The sequence below is a fragment of the Heterodontus francisci genome, chromosome 1 (assembly GCF_036365525.1).
Source record: "Heterodontus francisci isolate sHetFra1 chromosome 1, sHetFra1.hap1, whole genome shotgun sequence".
Taxonomy (NCBI): Eukaryota; Metazoa; Chordata; class Chondrichthyes; order Heterodontiformes; family Heterodontidae; genus Heterodontus; species Heterodontus francisci.
The window spans coordinates 192,564,100-192,579,547 of NC_090371.1; the positions used below are offsets into that span (position 1 = coordinate 192,564,100).

Genomic DNA, 15,448 nt, shown 5'->3' on the forward strand with positions numbered 1-15,448 from the left:
GGTATGGGGATCCAGAAGATAGCAATGGAGGAGCCTCAGCCCTTGCACTTGTCCAGCAGGTTTGATGTTCTTACAGCTTGTGTCTGTCTCCTGTAAAGCAGGGAGAACGATGGGGAGGTGGTGGCGTAGTGGTAATGTCACTGGACTAGTAATCCAGGGACCCAGTCTAATGCTCTGGGGGCATGGGTTCAAATCCCACCATGGCAGATGGCAAAGTTTAAATTCAATTAATAAATCTGGAAATAAAAGTTAGTCTAATGGTGACCATGAAACCATTGACGATTGTTGTAAAAACCCATCTGGTTCACTAATGCCCTTTAAGGAAGGAAATCCGCGGTCCTTACCTGGTCTAACCTACATGTGAGTCCTGACCCACAGCAATATGGTTGACTCTTAAATGGCCTCTGAAGTGGCCTAGCAAGCCATTCACTTTCTCACGGGCAATAAATGCTGGCTTAGCCAGCAATGCCCCATCCCTTTAACGAATTAAAAAAATGAGAGCAGGGACTGCAGGGAGGATGAGCAAACTGACCACAGCACCGTGGGGCAGTGGGCCACACAAGTGGGGGTAGGGGAGTAAAAAGGAAGGTAGTTGTAGTAGGAGACAGTATAATTAGAGGGATCGGTACTACTCTCTGCAGCCAAGAGTGTGAGTCCCAAGGGCTATGTTGCCTGCCCAGTGCCAGAGTTAAGGACATCTCCTCAGGGCTGGAGAAGAACTTGAGTGGGAGGGGAAGGATCCAGTTGTGGTGGTCCACATGGATATCAACAACATAGGTATATCTAAGAAAGAGGTTCTGTTGAGGTAGTATAAGCATCAAGAGGCTAAATTAAAAACAGAATCACAAAGGCAATAATCTCTGGATCACTACCTGAGCCACAAGCAAATTGGCAAACCTCACATTTATCCACACCTGCCATGCATTTGCCCACTCACCCAACTTGTCCAAATCACATTGGAGCCTCTTTGCATCCTCCTCACAGCTCACTTTCCCCCCCCTCCCCCACTCCCCCCAGCTTTGTGTCGTCTGCAGACTTGGAAATGTTACATTTAGTCATTTTAGTCATTTAGTCACCCAAGTCATTAACATATATTGTGAATAGCTGGGGCCCAAGCACTGCTCCCTGTGGTACGCCACCAGTCACTGTCTGCCACCCGGAAAAAGACCCGTTTATTCCTACTCTCAGTTTCCTGTCTCTCAATGAATTCTCAATCCATGCCATGTGCTTTAATTTTGCACACTAACCTCTTATGTGGGACCTTATCAAAAGCTTTCTGAAAATCCAAATACACCATATCCACTAGTTCTCCCTTATCTATTCTACTGGTTACATCCTCAAAAAACTCCAGTAGATTTGTTTAGCATGATTTCCCTTTCGTAAACCATGCTGACTTTGCACAATCCCGTTTATGCTTTCCAATCATAACATGATTGAATTTCGCATTCAGTTTGAGGGTGCGAAATTTGGTCTGAAGCTAGTTATTTAAATGTAAATAAAGGCAATGCTGTGAAGATTAGTGGTAAGCCACAAGATTGGGAAAATTTCAGAAACTGGCAAAGGATGGCTAAAAAGAAAAGGAGGGAGAAATTAGAGTACGAGAGTAAACTAGCAAGGAATATAAAAACAGACAGCAAAAGTTTCTACAAGTATATAAAAAGGAAAAGAGTAGCTACAGTAAGCATTCATCGCTTGAAGGAGACTTGAGAATTAATAATGGGAAATAAAGAAATGGCAGAGACTTTGAGTAAGTATTCTGTATCTGTCTTCACAGTAGAAGACACAAAAAACATCCCAAGGATAGTAGAAAATCAAGAGTCAAAAGGGAGGGGGAATTTAAAAACAATCACTATCACTAGAGAAAAAGTAGTAGGAAAGCTAATAGGGCTAAAAGCTGACAAGTGTGAAACTGGTAAGTGTTGATGTTCAAAGAGACTTGTGTGTACTCGTACAAGGAACGCAGAAAGTTAACATGCAGGTGCAGCAGGCTATTAGGAAGGCAAATAGCATGTTGGCCTTTATTGCAAATGGATTGGAGTACAGGAATAAAGAAGTTTTAATAAAATTGTACAGGGCTTTGGAGAGACTGTAGCTGGAATACTGTGTGCAGTTTTGGTCTCCACATTTAAGAAGGGATATACTTGCACTGGAGGCAATGCAGCGAAGATTTACTAAATTGGTCCCTGGGATGAGGGGGTTATCCTATGATGAGAGGCTGAGTAAATTAGGCCTATATTCTCTGGTGTTTAGAAGAATGAGGGACGATCTAAACGAGACAAACAAGATTTTGAAAGGGCTTGATAGGGTAGAAGCTGAGAGATTGTTCCCACTGTTCAGGGAATTTAGAACACAGGACACAGTCTCAGGATAAGGGGCCAATCATTCAGGACTGAGATGAGGAGAAATTACTAATCAAAGGGTAGTGAATCTTTGGAATTCTCTACCCCAGAGGGTTGTGGATGCTCCATCATTGAATATATTTAAGGCTGGGATAGTTAGATTTTGGTCTTGCAGGGAACCAAGGGATATGGGGAGGGGCAGGAAAGTGGAATTGAAACCCAAGATCAGTCTGATAGTACTGAATGACGAATGGACCATATGGTCTACTTTTGCTCCTATCTCATGTGCAAATTCCCTGGAACTTTTGGGCACATCCTAGGGTCTGAAAAGAAGTCATTGCAGAGATAGTTGTAATCTTCCAAAATTCCCTATATTTTGGAAAGCCCCAGCAGATTGGAAAACTGCAAATATACCACCTCTATTCAAGAAAGAAGGAAACTATAGGCCAGTTAGCTTAACATGTTATTGGGAAATGTTAGAATCGAATATTAAGGAAGTAGTAGCAGAACATTTAGAAAATCAGAATACAATCAGGCAGAGACAAATGGTTTTGTGAAAGGGAAATCATGTTTCACAAATTTATTAAAGTTCTTTGAAGATTTAACAAGCAGGGTGGATAATGGGGAATTAGTGGGTGTTTTGCATTTGGATTTCCAAAAGGCATTCGATAAGGTATTACACAAAGCGTTACTACACAAGATAAGAGCCCAAGGTGTTGGGGATAATATATTTGCAGGGATAGAGGATTGGCTAACAAACAGGTAACAGAGAGTTGGGATAAATGGGGCATTTTCAGATTGGCAAACTTTAACTCGTGGAGCGCCACAGTGATCATTGCTGGGGCCTCAACTATTTACAATCTATATTCATGACTTGGATGAAGGAACGACTGTATTGTAGCCAAATTTTCTGACAATACAAAGCTAGGCAGGAAAGCAAGTTGTGAGGAGGACACAAAAGAGTCTGCAAAGGGATATAAATAACTTAAATGAGTGGGCAGAAATTCGGCAGATGGAGTATAATGTGGGAAAATGTGAGGTTGTCAACTTTGGCAGGAAGAATAGAAAAGCAGAATATTTAAATGGACAGAGACTGCAGAATGCTGTGGTACAGAGGGAGCTGGGTGTCCTTACACATAAATCACAAAAAGTTAGCATGCAGGTACCGCAAGTAATTAGGAAGGCAAATGGAATGTGAGCATTTATTCTAAGGGGGATGGAATATAAAAGTTGCAAAATCTTGCTACAATTGTACAGGGCATTGGTGAGACTGCACCTGGAATACTGCATACAGTTTTCGTCTCATTACTGAAGAAGGGGTGTACTTGCATTTGAAGCAGTTCAGATAAGGTTCACTAGGCTGATTCCTGGGATGAAGGGATTGTCTTATGAGGAACATTTGAGCAGGTTGAGCCTATACTCATTGGAGTTTAGAAGAATGAGAGGTGATCTGACTGAAACATACAAGATTCTGAGGGGGCTTGACAGTGTAGATACTAAGGGAATATCTCCCTCGTGGGGGAGTCAAGTACTAGACAGCACAGTTTAAAAATAAGGGATCTCCCATTTAAGATGGAGATGAGACGGAATTTCTTCTCTCAGAGGGTCGTTAATCTTTGGAATTCTTTTCCCCAGACAGCAGTGGAGGCTGGGTCATTGACTATATTCAAGGTTGAGTTCAACACATTTTTGATCTACAAAGGAGGCAAGAGTTATGGGGGGCCGGCAGGAAAGTGGAGTTCAGGCCAGAATCAGATCAGCCATGATCTTATTGAATGGCTGAGCAAGCTCGAGGGGCTAAATAGCCTACTCCTGCTCCTATTTCTTATGATCTTATAAGTTATAATAGGGAGTAAGGAAATGGCAGAGACATTGAACAAATATTTTGTGTCTGCCTTCAAAGTGGAAGAATTACATGCCAGAAATAGAGGGTAACCAAGGGGCTAATAAGAGTAAGGAACATAAGGTAATTAATAACAGCAGAGAAAATGTATTGAAGGAACTAAAAGCCAACAAATCCTGAGGATATGATGGCCTACATCCTCGGGCTCTAAAAGAGGAAGCTGCAGAGATAGTGGAGGCACTGTTTATGACTTTCCAAAATTCCATCGATTGTAGACTGGTCCAGCAGTTTGGAAGTTAGCAAATTCAACACCTCTATTAAAGAAAGGAGAGAGAGCGAATACAAAGAACTACAGGCAGTTAGCTTGACATCAGTTATCAGGAAAATGCTGGAATCCATTATTAAGCAAAACTTCACAATACACTTAGAAAATCAGAAAATCACAATATGATCAAAGCAAACATGGTTTTACGAAAGGGAAATCCTGTTTGACACATAGAACTTTTTGAGGATGTAAATACTAGCATCGATAAAGGGGAACCAGTAGCTGTAGTTTATGTGCATTTCCAAAAGGCAATCGAAAAGGTGTCACACAAAAGTTTGATACATAGGATAAGGGCTCACCGAGTTGGGGGTGATGTATTATGGATGGAGGATTGGTTAATGGACAGGAAGCAGACAATAAGGATAAACGGGGCATTTTCAAGTTGACAGATATAATTAGTGGAGAGCTGCAAGGATCAGTGCTGGGACCTCAGCTATTTACAATCTATATTAATGACTTAGACGAAGAGACCAAGAATAATGCATTTAGATTTGTTGACGATACAAAGTTAGGTGGAAATGTACATTTGAGGAGGACATAAAGAGCCAGTTTATACAGCCCACAGGGGGCGGCAGCGGGTGCACGCCCGATTTAAAGATCGTGTTCTCAGAGGTCGACACGACTCCCGCCGCCTCCGGAATGCAACGCCATTTTTAAAGGGACACCAGGTGGGAGTGAACGGATGCCGCGCACGCCTCCAATTAAGTGCCTGTTGAGCTCACTGTAGAGCTCATTAACAGGCTTGTCAACAGCAGTTTTCAATTTGTAAAGGAAGGGAACGTGAAAAACACCATGTCTGGAACAGGGCAGTGTGTACACATTGCGAATGTTGTGGATGGCCATGAGGGCTATGGGAAGGGCTGACTAAGATAATGCAGAGCCACAAAATGAAGCTCAGTTGCTCCAAAAGTGTCGAAAAGTATCCATTGCTGCAGCTGAAAGACTTGCTTTTCTCAATGCTGAGTGGCAGGAATCCGGAGAGGGATCTGAGGCCACTGGCGTCACTTTGGTACCTGGGGTTGGCAACGGAAGAAGGGTTGGTGAACACATAAAGCCCAGCTGAGGGAGTAGATATAGGAACAGGCTAGTCTGACTTTGGACAGAGCAGCCAGGATGAGCTGCAGCAGGTGCAATCTCCTGGACAGCAGGAGGCCAGAGAAGCACAGCAGGGAGTTGAAAGGGGAAGAAGGCATTACCCAACATGCCCAAGAATTGGCTACCTGCAAATGACAGAGAGCAGTGCCGTAGGAGGCTGCGCCTCTCCAGGCAGATGGTCTTGGACTTGTGTGCTCTAACCTATAATGACCTGAGGCTCGCGGCCTCCTTGGCAGTCCCAAACCTGCAGCCCTCAAGGTCACCATCACTGACATTTCTATGTACTTGGGTCATTCCAGCGATCAGCTGCGGACCTAGATGGCATCTTGCAATCAGCAGCTCATCACGCCATCAGGCAGGTGATGGATGCAATATTGAGGAGGGTGCCTGGACCGGTTGGGTGGCACCCTCCACTACCCTTCTGCATGGATCTCAGTCACTGTGCTCTCCATAACATGGCCCTCCATAGAGGTGCGAACTTTGAGGACCGTGAGGTCCTGGATGGAGACAGCTCATAGGGGAAGGTAAGAGTGGAGGAGGAAGAGGAGGCAGAGGTGGATAACACTGAACAGAGAGATGCCCCTGCTGCATGACATGGTGGCCTCCTCCTGCTACCCTCTCGGGAGAGGACCTCTCTCCTCTCCCTTACGGCTTTCAGCTTCAGATCCAGGTCAGCATCAATGAAGTGAGGATCTGCCCTGCCTCTAGTGCCAGGCCTCCAGATCCTTTGTGACATTTCCATTCCCTCTGGTGCCGTAGAAGGCAAATTTCTCCCTCAGGGCAACCAGTGCCCTCAGTGATGGTTCACATGGGAGTCTACATGAGTCCCACACTTGATCTGACTCACCTCCATTCCAGCCTCACTGGTAGTAAGTGGACAGGAAACCAGTCTTCATAACAATTAAGGGCTTACCCATTGGAAAATCTGAAAGTGAATCAGTTTTTGACCAGAGGCAGGTTTCTGACCCAAAACTAAGACCCAAGGCTAGATTTTGTGCACATGGCAGGTTTCCCGGCGCTGGGCCGAAATTGCCCGGGGTGGTGGGGGGTGGTGGGAGCGGGGAGGAGAATCCAACCTCGGCCAGCTGGAGCACCCCCCAGAGCGCTTCTACTGCATGGGGCCAATTAACAGCCTCCAAAAGCTGCCAGCCAATCACAGGGCTGGCAGCTCAGTAGCAAAGGCTATGGACGCTGACAATATTCCGGCAATAGTACTGAAGACCTGTGCTCCAGAACTTGCTAGGCCCCTAGCCAAGCTGTTCCAGTACAGCTACAACATTGGCATCTACCCAGCAATGTGGAACATTGCCCAGGTATGTCCTGTATAAAAAAAGCAGGATAATTCCAACCCGGCCAATTACCTCCCCATCGGTCTACTCTCTATCATCAGTAAAGTGATGGAAGGTGTCATTGACTATGCTAACCTTCTCAGTGACATTCAGTTTGGGTTCCGCCTGGGCCACTCAGCTCCTGACCTCATTACAGCCTTGGTCCAAATATGGACAAAAGAACTGAACTCAAGAGGTGAGGTGTGAGTGACTACCCTTGACATCAAAGCAGCAATTGACCGAGTATGGCATCAAGGAGTCCTAGCAAAACTGAGGTCAATGGGAATCAGGGGGAAAACTCTCCGCTGGTTGGAAGTCAATCATTCAGCTCCAGGACATCACTGCAGGAGTTCCTCAGGGTAGTGTCCTAGGCCCAAACATCTTCAGCTGCTTCATCAATGATCTTCCCGCCATCATAAGGTCAGAAGTGGGGATGTTCGCTGATGATTACACAATGTTCAGCACCAATCACGACTCCTCAGATACTGAAGCAGTCAGTGTAGAAATACAGCAAGACCTGGACAATATCCAGGCTTGGGCTGATAAGTGGCAAGTCACATTCGCACCACATAAGTGCCAGGCAATGACTATCTCAAACCAGAGAGAATCTAACCATCTCCCCATGACATTACCATCGCTGAATCCCCAACTATCAACATCCTGGGGGCTACCATTGACCAGAAACTGAACTGGAGTAGCCATATAAATACCATGGCTACAAGAGCAGGTCACTAGGAATCCTGTGGCGAGTAATTCACCTCCTGACTCCCCAAAGCCAATCCACCATCTACAAGGCACAAGTCAGGAGTTTGATGAAATAAATGGAGTATTCTCCACTTGCCTGGATGGGTGCAACTCCAGAAGCTCGACACCATCCAGGACAAAGCAGCCCGCTTGATTGGCACCCCATTCATAAACATTCACTTCCTCCACGACTGATGCACAATGGCAGCAGTGTATATCATCTACAACATGTATTGCAGCAATGTTCCTTAGACAGCACCTTCCAAAGCCACGACCTCCACCACCTAGAAGGACAAGGGCAGCAGATGTATGGGAACACCACCACTTGCAAGTTCCCCTCCAAGCCACATACCACCGTGACTTGGAACTATATCGCCATTCCTTCACTGACGCTGGGTCAAAATCCTGGAACTCCCTTTGCTAACAGCACTGTGGGTGTACCTACCCCATATGGACTGCAGCGATTCAAGAAGGCGGCTTACCACCATCTTCTCAAGGGCAATTAGGGATGGGCAATAAATGCTGTCCTAGCCAGTGACGCCCACATTCCCTTAACGAATTAAATAAAAAAGTAGTATCAGCAACACCACCGGGAGCAATGGCCATTGCCAGTACTACACAGGCCTTGGACCCAGGCCCAGCACTGAAGCCCGGATCCAAGGTAAGTAAAGTTGGGTCGCTGGGGCCAGTCTGGAAGGCATTTTACTGGGTGACCTCCCAGTGTAGCAGAAACTTCCCTGCCACTAGTTAACTCCCAGCGGTGGCCTGAAGAGGCCCTTAAGTGGCCATTAATAGCCACAATTGGCCTCTGGGCAGTAAGGCCGGTGTCGACCTATCCCGCCCCCAACAAAATTGCTTTGCGACAGGATCCGACCCCCGCCTCCTGTCGCAATTCTATGCGCCCCCACCGCCCCCACTTCTGTACCCGTCTCGGGGGCCCATAAAATTCAGCCCCTCATTCCTGTTTCTCGCCTCTGTAATGAAAATCCAGCTCAAAGAGGCTTAAAGAGATAGAAACAAGTGAATGTGCAACAAGGTGGCAGATGGTGTATAGTGAGGGGAAGTGAGGTTATGCACTTTGGTCGGAAAAATAGAAAAGCAGAATATTTTTTAAACGGCGTGGAACTTCTAAATGTTGATGTTCAGAGGGATCTGGGAATACTCGTACAAGGAACACAGAATGTTACCATGCAGTACAGCATGCAATTAGGAAGGCAAATGACATGTTGGACTTCATTGCAAGGGGATGGAGTTAAAGAATAAGGATAATGTGCTACAACTGTACAGTGCTTTGGTGAGACCACATCTGGAGTACTGTATGCAGTTTTGGTCTCCATTTTTAAGGAAAGATATACTTGAATTGGAGGTAGTGCAGTGAAGGTTCACTAGACTGGTTCCTGAGAGGAGAAGGTTGACCTATGATGAGAGGCTGAGTAAATTGGGCCTATACTCTCTGGAGTTTAGAAGAATAACAGGTGATCTCATTGAAACATATAAGATTCTGAAGGGGCTTGACAGGGTTTACAATGAAAGCTTTTTTACCCTGGCTGGTGAATCTGGAACATGGAGGCACAGTCTCAGGATAAGGGGTCGATCATTTAGGACTGCGATGAGGAAAATTTCTTCACTCAATGTTGTGAATCTTTGGAATTCTCTACCCCAGAGGGTTGTTGATGCTCCATCATGGAGTATATTCAAGTCTGAGATAGACAGATTTTTGGTCTCTCAGGGAATCAAGCAACATGGGGAGCAGGCAGGAAAGTGGTGTTGAGGCAGAAGATCAGCCATGATTGTATCAAATGGTGGAGCAGGCTCGACAGACTCTATGGTCCATTCCTACTTCTAGTTCTTATGTTCTTCATGGGCCAAGAATCAGGTGGATTGATCACCATCCAGTTTCTTGACCATGCCTTTCTGCTCCAGAATCATCAATGATAAAGACATGAAAATTGACCTAGTTGATCTTAAGCATGTTTAATCATTGGATTAAGTTAGTCTTATAATGTATATTTGAAACCAATTCTAAGAGGCTAATAAAGTAAAGAAGTAGATTCAAAACAATCAAAACAAATCAGTTATTTGCTGGCCAGGATGTCTTACTTCAGAGGCGAAGGAGGTTGTGTTGGATCCGCTTTTGAGTCTAACAGGAAGCGTTTCTGTGTGAGAATTTTGCTGGATTCAACGTTCAGTACAGGAAAGCCCATCTGCCGTGTCCACGTATCCATCACTTCCTTTACAGGCATATCACTGACCTACAGAAGAAATTAAATCAATGCTGCATAAGAACAGTGGAAATTGGGATGAGTCCAAGCAGCAAATTCTCAGAAATAGAAGCAAACTAGATCACCTAAACGAGACTTACCTGAGTGAGGGCTTGCCAGAAATCATCAGTCTTTGCATTTTCAAACTGACGATCTGTGAGGTATTTCTGAAAGTGGAATGCAGCATTTAAAATACTTTCCTCAGTTATTGTGAAGAAAGGTTTTCTTTTTGGTAAGGCACATATTATTTTCCTTCTTTCTCCTTCTTTAACTATTATTACCTTGCATCATTCACAGGCAAGATGTAGGCAAATGATTAGATCTCTATCAATATCACTTAGATGACTCTCCTTCATATCTATTGGGAATCTGCTGGCATCCAGTTGATGTTCCTCATGACAGTATGACTGATAATGGGAACTCACCATTAGAGGAATATCAGCACAGACAACCATCTCAGGATGATTAATGAAGTCATGGTGCACTGTCTACTGCCACACCTCCTTATGAAAACAAAAAACTAAAAATGTTGTACCTGGCAACCCAGCTGAAATTTTTCTGGAGTCATCCAGTCACGCAACATACGTAGAATCGATGCACCCTGCAATCATAAGAACACGGCATGAACAAAAACACAGAGCATGGCCCCCGAGCCGAACCTGACAACATGTGTTGGGTTCAGGTCGGGTCAGGTCGCTCTTCCGCATCCGGCATTCGGGCTTGGGTCGGGTCAGGCCAGGTCGGACACACTATCACCACCTCCGGTACATGGCTCCTATGTTAATGTATTTTTTGGACTTGAAAGGTTTAGTTACAGTTTTTTTAAGCTTGTACAGATAAGCAACAAAGTGAAAAATGGAAGCTAATTTAACTGATGGTCGGATCGGGAGCGGGAGAAAATGAAAGGACTCGGGCCGGGTCGTGCTCGGGTTTCATTTGCAGACCCGAGCTGGCCTTTACCTCACAGTGTGATCTCTGACTGCAACACATAACATTGCAGTCCTTACAGCAAAGGCAACAAAAAGAAAATAGAAAATGCAGGAGGAACCTTTTTTTACTGAAAGGATGGTAAGTCTGTGGAACAGATTATTGGCATGGGCGGCAGAACAAGAAACTTCACAAGATTTCCAGAAAGAATTAGATAGGCTCTTGTTAACAAATGGGACTGAGGATTACTAAAAAAGAACGAAGCAAATACTCCGGATAGGTGGCTGATGGACTGAAGGTCTTCTTCTGCCTGAAACTGGTACTGTCTGACTATGTTAATAGAAGAAACAAAATATAGAAAAGATTCAACTTAAAGTGCAATAGTTATGGCCAATGCGATAATATACATTGTTACAATTTTATGGTTTAGCAAGTAAATTAAACTCAGCCATCATCACATAGGCAATAGGGTTAAAATCTGAAGTGAAACTTAGTTCCACCAGGATTACACCCCATTTATGGCACCGGTTTAAATACAGTGGGGAGTCATATGGCGGACCTTCTGTGCATTGTCCAATAGCCCCCACCCCATATGCCAAGAGGACATGTCTGGGGCGCTTCCTGGGCTGCCTTGAGAATACTTTTATTAAGACTCAAGGCAGCTCATGTGAGATTGCCTTCAATAGAGTCCCAATGGTTGCAGTGAGTGCTGGAGAAAAACAACTCACTAGCGTGTTGCACCCTTCCTGATCTTTTCTTCCAGTCTTGGAGGGGCATAGAATCCCTCCGATTTTCCAGGTCTCTGCTGATGCACCTTGGCAGCAGTTCCCAGCTCCGAATATGTAGATGATCCTGTCCCTAGAAATGGGGACAATGTCTGTATTGGTGCATGTGTACAGGTATTTTGCATCGGTCTTCACTACAGAGGATACAAGTAACATCCCAGAATTAGCTGTAAGTCAGGAAATGGAAGGGAGGGAGGAACTCAAGAAAATGGGCTAAATTTGCTGTTGTCACAAAGATAAATAGGAAAGTAAGTTGTGAAGAAGACATAAGGAGGCTACAAAGGGATATAAATATGTTAACTGAGTGGGCAAAGATCTGGCAAATGGAGTATAATGTGGGAAAATATGAAACTGTCCATTTTGGCAGGAAGAATAAAAAAGTAGCACACTATCTAAATGGTGAGAGATGCAGAAGGATCTGGGTGTCCTTGCGCACGAATCACAAAGGCTAATATGAAGGTACAGCAAGTAATTAGGAAAGTGAATAGACTGTTATCATTTATTGCGAGGGGAATTGAATATAAAAGTAGGGAGGTTATGCTTCAGCTATACAGGGCATTGGTGAGACCACATCTGGAGTACTGTGTACAGTACTGGTCTCCTTATTTAGAGTCAGAGTCGTACAGCATAGAAACAGGCCCTTCGGCCCACCGCGTCCATGCCAATCATTATGCCTATCTATACTAATCCCACCTGCCTTGGATAATTCCATATCCCTCTATGCCTTGCTCATTCAAGGACCTGTTCAGATGCCTCTTAAATGTTGCTACAGTTCCTGCCTCCACCACCTCCTCTGACAGCTCATTCCACTATTCTTTGTGTGAAAAATTTACCCCTTTGATCCCCTTTAAACCTTCTCCGTCTCACCTTAAATCTATGCCCTCTAGTTTTAACCACCCCTACCATGGGAAACAGACTCTGGCTAGCTACCCTATCTATGCCTCTATCATGTCCCCTCTCAGCCTCCCTCGCTCCAGGGAAAACAGACCCAGCCTATCCAATCTCTCTTTATAAACCAAGCCCTCCTAACCAGGCAACATCCTTGTGAATCTTTTCTGCACCCTCTCTAGCTTAATCACATCTTTCCTGTAGGGCGGCCACCAGAACTGCTCACAGTACTCCAAATGCGGCCTAACCAACATTATGTAGAACTGTAACATGACGTCCCAACTCTTGTACTCAATGCCATGGCCGATGAGGGCAAGGATGCCATACGCCTTCTTCACCACCCTGTCTACCTGTGTTGCCACTTTCAGAGAACTATGTACTTGCACCCCAAGGTCTCTCTGCTCAAGAACACTCCCCAGGGCCCTGCCATTCACTGTATAAATCCTGCCCTGGTTTAACTTCCCAAAATGCATCACTTCACACTTGTCCGCGTTAAATTCCATTTGCCAATCCCTTGCCCACTTTCCCAGTTGATGAATATCCTGTTGTAACCTCAGACAACCTTCTTCACTGTCCACTATACCACCAATTTTGCTGTCATCTGCAAACTTACTAATCATGCCCCCTACATTCACATCCAAGTCAATAATATATATGACAAACAACAGAGGGCCCAGCACCAATCCCTGTGGCACGCCACTGGTCACCGGCCTCCAATCTGAAGAACAACCCTCCACTACCACCCTCCGCCTCCCATCACCAAGCTAATTTTGTATCCAATTGACTAGCTCACCCTGGATCCCATGTATTTGAACCTTCCGGACCAGCCTACCATGCGGGACCTTGTCAAATGCCTTGCTAAAGCCCATGTAGACAACGTCCATCGCCCAGCCCTCTTGGTCACCTCCTCGAAAAACTCAATCAAATTCGTGAGACATGATTTCCCACGCACAAAGCCATGCTGACTATCCCGAATCAGACCATGTCTTTCCAGATGCATATAAATGCTGTCTCTCAGAATCCCTTCCAATAACTTTCCCACCACTGATGTAAGGCTCACCAGCCTGTAGTTCCCTGGCTTATCCCTGCTGCCCTTCTTAAATAAAGGCACAACATTAGCTATCCTCCAGTCTTCCAGTACCTCACCCGTGGCTAACGATGATAAAAAAAATCTCTGCCAAGGCCCCAGCAATCTCCTCCCTTGCTTCCCAGAGCATCCTAGGATACACCAGGTCAGGCCCTGGGGACTTATCCACCTTAATGTGCTTCAAAACCTCCAACACCCCCTCCTTTGTAATGTTGATATGCTCCAGGATATGGCTGTTCCCTCCCTGTTCCTTCCCGGCCCCAAACTCTTCCTATCTAACTTTTAAAAGCCTCCCACTTGCCAGACGTCCCTTTACCTGTAAACAGCCTCTCCCGTTCAACTTTTGAGAATTCCTGTCTGATGCCATTGAAAATAGCCTTCCCCCAATTTAGGACTTCAACCTGAGGACCAGTCCTATCCTTTTCCATAACTATCTTGAAGCTAATAGAGTTATGGTCACTGGTCCCAAAGTGCTCCCCCACTGACACATCAGCCACCTGCCTAGCCTCATTTCCTAAGAGGTGGTCGAGTGTAGTCTCTTCTCTCGTAGGGCCATCCACATACTGTTTCAGAAAACTACCCTGGACACACTTAACAAATTCTTCCCCATCTGATCTCTTAGCACTAAGGCAGTCCCAGTCAATGTTAGGGAAGTTAAAATCACCTACTATTACAACCCTATAATTCCTACACCGATCTGTGATTTCCCTACATATTTTCTCCTCCAATTCCCTCTGACTATTGGGGGGCCTATAGTATAATCCCATCAAAGTGAACACCCCTTTCTTATTTCTAAGTTCTACCCATATGGCCTCGCTGGACGTTTCCCCCGAGATATCCTCACTAAGTACTGCTGTGATGTCCTCTCTAATCAATAGTGCAACTCCCCCTCCTCTCTTACCTCCATCTCTGTCACGCCGGAAGCATTGGTACCCCGGAACATTGAGCTGCCAGTCCTGCCCATCCCTCAATCACATTTCCGTAATAGCTATAATATCACAATCCCATGTACCGATCCACGCTCTGAGTTCATCTGCCTTACCTGTAAGCCTTCTTGCATTAAAACAAATACAGTTTAGCCTAAGGAAGGATGTAAAGGCGTTGGAGGCAGTTCAGAGAAGGTTGACTAGACTAATACCTGCAATGGGCGGGTTGTCTTATAAGGAAAGGTTGGACAGGCTCGGCTTGTATCCGCTGAAATTTAGAAGAGTAAGAGGCGACTTGACTTAAATATACAAGATCCTGATGGGTCTTGACAGGGCAGATGTGGAAAGGATGTTTCCCCTTGTGGGAGAATCTAGAATTAGGGATCACGGTTTAAAAATAGGCAGCGTTTGCTGACAACATAACCACTAGGTGGCGCAGTAGGAACACATGCACAAACGCAGTCTATTCCGCTGGAAGGTCACTGTCTGTGACGTTCAGGCAACTGCCCAGAATAAAATTGGCACTGCTCAATTTATCACTGAAAATGTAGCTGCTCAATTTATCACAGATTTATCACCCTGCTCCCCACCCCGCTGCTCTCTGGCCTCTCGCTCCCAGCTTCACGCACCCCTGCTCTCCGGCCTCTCTTTCCCCGCCTTCCCCTAGCTCCTGGTTCCAGGTTGCACCACTTATCTCCTCTCGGCCACTTGCTCCCACATTCGATCGTTCATCGCACTCCGCCTGAAGAAGGGAGGAGTGACGGGTCAATGTAGGAGCAAGTGGCCGAGAGGAGGGAAGCAGGCCTGCAGCTAGCAGCTGGAGGAGAGCGGGAGGGACGGGAAGTGGGAGCAAGTGGCCGGAGAGCAGGGTTTTGGGGTGGGGTGGGGTGGGGTGCGGGA

The 15,448-nt window shown here is 45.6% G+C and overlaps 1 protein-coding gene across 1 annotated transcript in view; it reads right to left on the bottom strand.

The window, feature by feature from the left end:
• enpep (glutamyl aminopeptidase) overlaps nt 1-15,448 on the bottom strand; it is a 129,513-nt gene that overhangs the window by 34,424 nt on the left and 79,641 nt on the right. Inside the window, exons 8-10 of the mRNA XM_068039852.1 lie at nt 10,471-10,536; nt 10,037-10,102; nt 9,775-9,926 (exon numbers count right to left, since the gene is read on the bottom strand). Of these exons, the coding sequence (XP_067895953.1) occupies nt 9,775-9,926; nt 10,037-10,102; nt 10,471-10,536 (284 nt within the window). The remainder of the gene's footprint in view (nt 1-9,774; nt 9,927-10,036; nt 10,103-10,470; nt 10,537-15,448) is intronic.